General features: G+C 37.0%; 1 protein-coding gene across 1 annotated transcript in view; it reads left to right on the top strand.

Moving 5' to 3' along the window:
• The first annotated feature begins 1,295 nt into the window (after window positions 1-1,295).
• Window positions 1,296-6,604, top strand: part of LOC107679347 (serine/threonine-protein kinase Nek4-like) — a 16,295-nt gene continuing 10,986 nt past the window's right edge. The window contains exons 1-2 of the mRNA XM_016474874.1: window positions 1,296-1,498; window positions 6,312-6,396. Coding sequence (XP_016330360.1) covers window positions 6,312-6,396 — 85 coding nt within the window. The 5' untranslated portion in view covers window positions 1,296-1,498. The remainder of the gene's footprint in view (window positions 1,499-6,311; window positions 6,397-6,604) is intronic.

Raw genomic sequence — 6,604 nt, 5'->3', positions numbered from 1 at the left:
TTTCCATATGCACCTAAGGAATGTTCATATGTGTATTTGCTTCCGAAACCTCCTTTGGGAAGGTTGGAGCTTCCGATACGTCCCTGTTCCAAGTAGAATGTGTTATTGTGTTATATAGATAACTTGAAAAACACACATAAACCGTATATTTTTGCAATCGTGTTTATTGTCTTCACGTTTATTTTATATTATAATATAAAACCACTATACCCTGTAAACTTAATAATAATAATAGGCCAAATTTAATTCCGTTTCTATTTTCAGAGTGATTAAGAGGTGCAAAGAAATATGTATTTAACTTTTAAACTTAAAATGGTCTTTTCTGTTCTGTTTCTTTTTCAAAACTGCATCACGGCATTTGCTGCTATCAATACAGAAGCATCCGTTTCGATACATGTCTCAGCAAGGAGCACAGCCCTATTAAAAGCCATGCTCCATGTGCCCCTTTTATACTTTGAGCACCTGCCCCTCCAAAGGTCTCTGCACGGCCCTGACTTCCTGTATTCTAAGAATGAATACAGATGAAACGTTTCAGTCTTACACACAAAACTGTTTGGCTGGTTCTATGCAGCTCCTGGAATTGAAATCCCAATCTTATGTATTTAAATAACAGAATCATTGTGAACTAAATTAGTTTGTGTATTAAACTTACTATTTTGAATTTGAATATATCATGAAATGATTTAAGTTAATACATTGTGATGCTTCTTCAGGATTGGAATTTGGTACTAGTAATGTACTATTTGTGTAAAACACCTTTGTTACTCAGAAAACCCTGGTTCAGACTCTAGGAGTAAATGCTGAAATTAAGTGTTATTGTATATCTTGTCTTGTCTTGTCTTGTCATCTTGTGTCTTTTGCACAAGATGACTATAGGGGAAGATCTGCTAGTGTTTCCTGTTCTGTTCTGTGTGGTTTTAAAGGATTTCTGTTATGTCTGCATCGTGCTGAAGAACATGGGCAGTGGTTAGGTCGAGGATGTCTACAAACCTCAAGACTACATTGCTTCATTTAAAAAGCAGAAATTGCAGTTGTTGATGCATTGGTGGTCTTTCTGTTATTTTTGTGAGCATGTGTGTTATTGCTAGCTGGAAAATGTAAGCACTTAAAAAGACCAATTAAGCACAACTACAGTAAATTAAGGCAACAAAGCATGCATGCAATGAATTAAAAATGGATAGAGAAACATCATCATCACACTAAATAATGGGGCCCCGCCCGCCAAAAAAAAACTAAAGTTCAAAGACGCTTGGCAACTGTGGCTGGACGTAAAGGAGGAAGATATACAAGAGAAAGAAGGAGGAAGTCTTCTATGCATGTTACAGCTGCTTTAAAACTAAAGTAGATAGATAGGTTCCGTTCATGTTCAGTTTAGTTTTTATCGTCCCGCTGTAAAGCAAGAAGTTCTCCTGTTTTGGTGCGTGGATGTAAAGCTGAAGCTTTATCTATTTCATCGCATCCTTCATTAGTAAGCATCCTTCACCAGGACTGCAACAAGGTTAGTGTATATAATGGTGTTAATGTAACGGTGTGAATTTGTGTGCGTTTGAGTTATTAATGCACAGTTTATAAAAAGTTGTACCCTTATTTTTAAAATGTCCAAAATTAAATCGAAACTACACCCTGGGGTAAAATAAATAAATAAATACAAACCGTTTTAATTAGGCTTTGCTGGGAATAACTGACAGAATTCTAAAAACTGTAATATTTGTCCAAGTGGCCACTGTTTTGTTTTATTTGTTTGTTTAATTATTTATTTAATGGACGGGATGCATGATGCCCCTGGGTGTATGCACTCCGATGCTTTTATTTATCTCAGTGTTTTAAAATTGTATATTAATATACTATAATAATATAAATATATGAAAGTTGGATCCATGTTTGGAGTTAATGCATAATACACAGGCTATAATCAGAAAGCTTTAGATATTTTGGTGTTCCGTGTTCCTGTTTTGTGCAGTCTCACAGATATTATTGACGCTTTTCCACAGCTATTTGATTGGCCTGCTGATGTGGTAAGTTTACGCCATAAATCTCAATATAGATTCCTGTTGAAACAGAATTAGTGAAAATATGGATTTCAAAAGGCAATGATTCAAAACAACTGAGAAAGTGCTTGAGCATAAGCATGACATATTTTCTCCTTAAAACAACATATTTTCTCATAATAACGAGATGTTTTCTTGTTAAAACGACACCTTTTCTCGTAATATGAGATGTTTTCTTGTTAAAACGACATATTTTCTTGTAATAACGAGATGTCGTAAAAACTATATAATTATCTCGTTAAAACGACATCTTTTTTCGTTAAAATTACATATTTTTTCTTGTAATTACGGACGACATATTATGTCATAAAAATTATATGTTTTTCCATTATAGATATACGGTAGGCTATATGTGAGCGAGCTAAGCGACTGTCCGCGCTGCTGTCGCCACAGTCTGACATAAAGTCTACAATATAGTGCTATCCAATAACTGCACTCAGACCCATGACTCCTTTATACGGTGACGCATTGCTCCCACACACATATTTTTTTCCCACTCAATTATGTTGTAATAACGAGATGTTTTCTCGTTAAAACGACATCTTTTCTCGTAATAAGGACATATTATGTCATTAAAAACTATGTTTTCCCGTTATTATAGATATATGGTAGGCTATGTGTGAGCGAGCTAAGTGACTCGCAAACGAAAAGTAAGCTAGATTTGTCGTATTTTTTGTTCGTGGGTTAAAAAATTAGCTTGCTATTTGTGCGTGGGCGGCCCTAAAAACGCCACTTTTCGCTCAGCCTGTCTTTACTGTCTATCCCATTACACAGAATAAGAGTTCATCTCATGTACCTGTCACAAATTCAGCCTCTGTGGCTCCCTCCGATCACCACCAGAGGGAACCATCACCGGAGTACTGAGCGATCCTTTCGGACGCCAATTCCCACAATGCCCCATGCCAGAGACTAATCACCTGCACAGGTGTTTCCTATTGCCCGGTCTGTTTAAACTGTGCCTTCCCTGCTCTCATTGCGAAGTCTTGTTTTGCCTTGCAGACATTTTGGAGAATTTTCCCTGTGTTGGATTATCTGTTGATTACCTGGACTGTTTGCCCGTTTACGATTACTTGCTGCCTACCTATTCTGACCTTGCCTGCCTTGTTGATTCATGCTATTGTTTGTCTGCCGCCTGCCTCGACCCTGATCACGAACACTGTTTACGATTCTGCCCAGCCTTCGTTGTGTCTAACACCAGTTACCAATCTATTCCTGTACGACCTGCCTTGTGAACTAATAAAGCTGCACTTGGATCCTAACGCCAATGCCTCTCTGTTACAGTACCGCTCTGCAAATTAGTCGAAATAACTTTTCTTCAAACTGTCTGGCTGTTGTATAGGCTGTATTTCTTGCAAATATACATCTCATATAAAGCACAACACTGCTCTTCTTGGTTCGGCGGCGCCGGCGCGATCCCTTAGGCTACACTGTAATAACAGAGGAAAGAAATGTCTGCTTTATTTTCTATACTTCCACAATAACAACAAAACGTTACAAATTGCTTTTCTAAAATAACAGGGTGCGCTTTCTGGCACACCTTATGTGTAAAGGTCTACTTGAATAAAACCATCAAAAACAAATTTGTGTTTATTTAATTTGTATAGCCTCCCATAAGAAGAACGCGATGCAATGCGAGGCTTGATTCAGCTAAAGATATCCTTTAATAATATATAATCACTAATACATAATAAACATAATCAGACTAAAGTATCAAAGCTGCCCACGAATGTGAAACAAATATTAAAGCATAAGCTCATTTGTTTATTTATAATTATATATATTATATATATTATTATTATTATTATTAGCCTATTAGAAAATATCTTTATTTTTGTTCGTATTTCGATTTGTTGTTTTGAATGATTTGTTCGATTTGTTGAAAATATGTATTTTAATGAGAAAATATCTTGTTATTATGAGAAAAGATGTCGTTTTAATGAGAAACAAAATGGCATAAGCGAATTGGACCAAATTTCTCATATTGTGATTTCTACACTCAGTTTAATTCTTTCAGGATGCTCAAGACTGTCTACATTATAATATATATCTGGTCTATAACAATCTAAAATAGATTCCATATCCTCCAGCTTTATATAATAACATTTATATGCATTCTGTATTGGGATAGTGATCACAGCATCTCTTACCTCAGCATCAGAATCCATGTATATTTACTGTATACTTACTGAAATGCATAATGTACTATACTTTTCTGTCAACAAACAGTGTATCAGATTGCTAGCAGTGCGCTCACGTTTCATAACAAAGAATAAGCTCTCAAACGGAGACTCGCTCCTAAAGCCTCACCGGACGCGCGCTCATTCCTCTCCACGGCGCGCTGAACGTTCTTCATCATATATAACTTGTAATTTGATAATCATAGACTGATATGATCCGAGTCGCGTTTGCTGCAACTCATCCGTGGCGGAGAAACGCCTCCAATTCCGCTTCCAGAAACTACAACAGCCAGAGGCCACTAGTTGACCGACCGGATAGAGACCCCGCTCTCTTGCCCACTCTGGTGACGCAGCGGTGTCAGAGTTCACAAAGGCTGTAATGGCCGATCTGAGAGACATGTAATCTGACCAATTGCAGCCCAGAACCGACCGCAGATCTATATAACATCAGACGTGCTGCCAGCGCGCTGGAATGAGATGGAGAGCCATTATTTCCAGACGCGCTGGATTCCGTTACCTGGACAGAACGCTCTATAAAGAGATCCTAATCTAAAAGATAATATAGAGTATATAGATATTTGTGGCTGTTTGCGGCTAACTGAAGCAGTGCTACAAGTAGGAATGTTACATACAATGTTTTTTTTTACATCGCAATTCAATTGAAGATAATTTGATCTATGATTGTCACACAATGAAATAATCTACATCGACAAAATTCTAGAGAATGAGAGCTTTCTTGTGATATATAACTTGACTTTTTTTGTGAAAAATATATAAAATTCGCAATGGTTTCGTGTGTGGGACGAATACATTTCTAAGCTTAATTGTACTGCTTTATGAATATAAAACCAAAAGGAATGGTATTCTTTGTAAAGAAGACACTCCAAGCTTTCAAATGAACCCATATATGGGCTGATACCATATAAGGAAGGCTATGTAAATGAAGCATACACATTTTTAACGCGATTTTGGACCCGTATCCGGGTCCACAGAGTTTAAGAGGTTTTAACAGGTCAATAACCACATTCACATGTAAAATGGGAATTTGCACATAGTCCAATTATGCAGACAAGCTTACCTAATACTAAAAACATGGATCTTTCTTCTTGTTCTGGTTAACAAATGCTTAAACACAGCATGCAAGAAATTAAGACCTAAGTGTATGTAAAATAAATATGTATATATTGTGGCTCAGTGGTACAGCATTGCGTTAGCAGCACAAAAGGTCGTGGGTTCAATTCCCAGGGAACACACATACTAGTAAAATAATGTATAGCCTGAATGCACTGTAAGTCACTTTTAAGTGTCTGCTAAATATGTAAATGTATGTACATATACAATTAATTAAGGGTATATGTTAAATATAAGCATGAACAGTGATGAGTATTGCACGCATTTTTTATTGTACAGTGAGGTAAACCTTTCAAAGAGGAAGTGGCCTAGAGGCAAATTCCTGAGTCATTTTTTCAAGCCATTCTCCTTGTTCTTTAAGGGTAGGAAGGGGAGTACCGATGATTCACTCAGCAGTACCCGACTGTCCTCTGTAGTCTTCTGATGTTTGACTTGGAAGCTGAGCCAAAGCAGTAATAGAAGTGCAGAGGACAAACTCTATTACTGCAGAATTACTGAATCATTAAACTGAGATGTGTAGAGTGTGCTGATGATGTTAACTCTGACAAGATGATAACTGCAACAGATCAGCCGTTAAGACACAAGCGTTAACTGGGCATGAGCTAGAGTGGTGCCTTTTAACTTCGTTATAGTGCATATGCTGCATAGTTCAGCTTTGTGTCTGTGATAAAAGATCAGTTTCACCCCCGTAGCACTTTCTAATTTCTAATTGTTCAACTGAGTGCTACAACACTCCCTGACCTCTCTCATGCACTTTCAAGATTTTAAGGAGGACAAAAACACCCTCCAAGTCCCATCCTTAGGCAAATCAATAATAAAATATCACAGAATTAACATTCAAAAGGAGATCTTACATTATTCAATTGCTTTATATGTTGAAAATCCATCAATAATACTTAAACTGTAAATATGATGGATACTTCATTAAGATTCAGTTGTTGTTGTTTTCTTAAAGATGGCTCAGAATCGCAGACTCTCCAGTGCCAGTCATGACAGCAGTGCATCAGATCACAGCAGGGATGTATCTTCTAGTATGGCCAGTGAGTATAAATTTCATGTTGAATTTGAGCAACATTAGTTTTACGTAAGGCAGCATAAACATTGAATTTACGTTGGCAGCACAAAGCATGAGATCTCCCTCAGAAACCACAATCTGATGGCAATGGTAGATAAGAGTAGGCTGCAGTCAGAGGAGGACATATAGCACGTTTTACTTTTAACTTTGCAGAAATTACTTATAACTTATAG

The sequence above is a fragment of the Sinocyclocheilus anshuiensis genome, unplaced genomic scaffold, assembly GCF_001515605.1.
Source record: "Sinocyclocheilus anshuiensis isolate Anshui unplaced genomic scaffold, SAMN03320099.WGS_v1.1 scaffold12304, whole genome shotgun sequence".
Classification (NCBI taxonomy): domain Eukaryota; kingdom Metazoa; phylum Chordata; class Actinopteri; order Cypriniformes; family Cyprinidae; genus Sinocyclocheilus; species Sinocyclocheilus anshuiensis.
The sequence above is the reverse complement of the archived record's forward strand: the minus strand, read 5'-3'. Positions and strand labels throughout refer to the sequence as shown.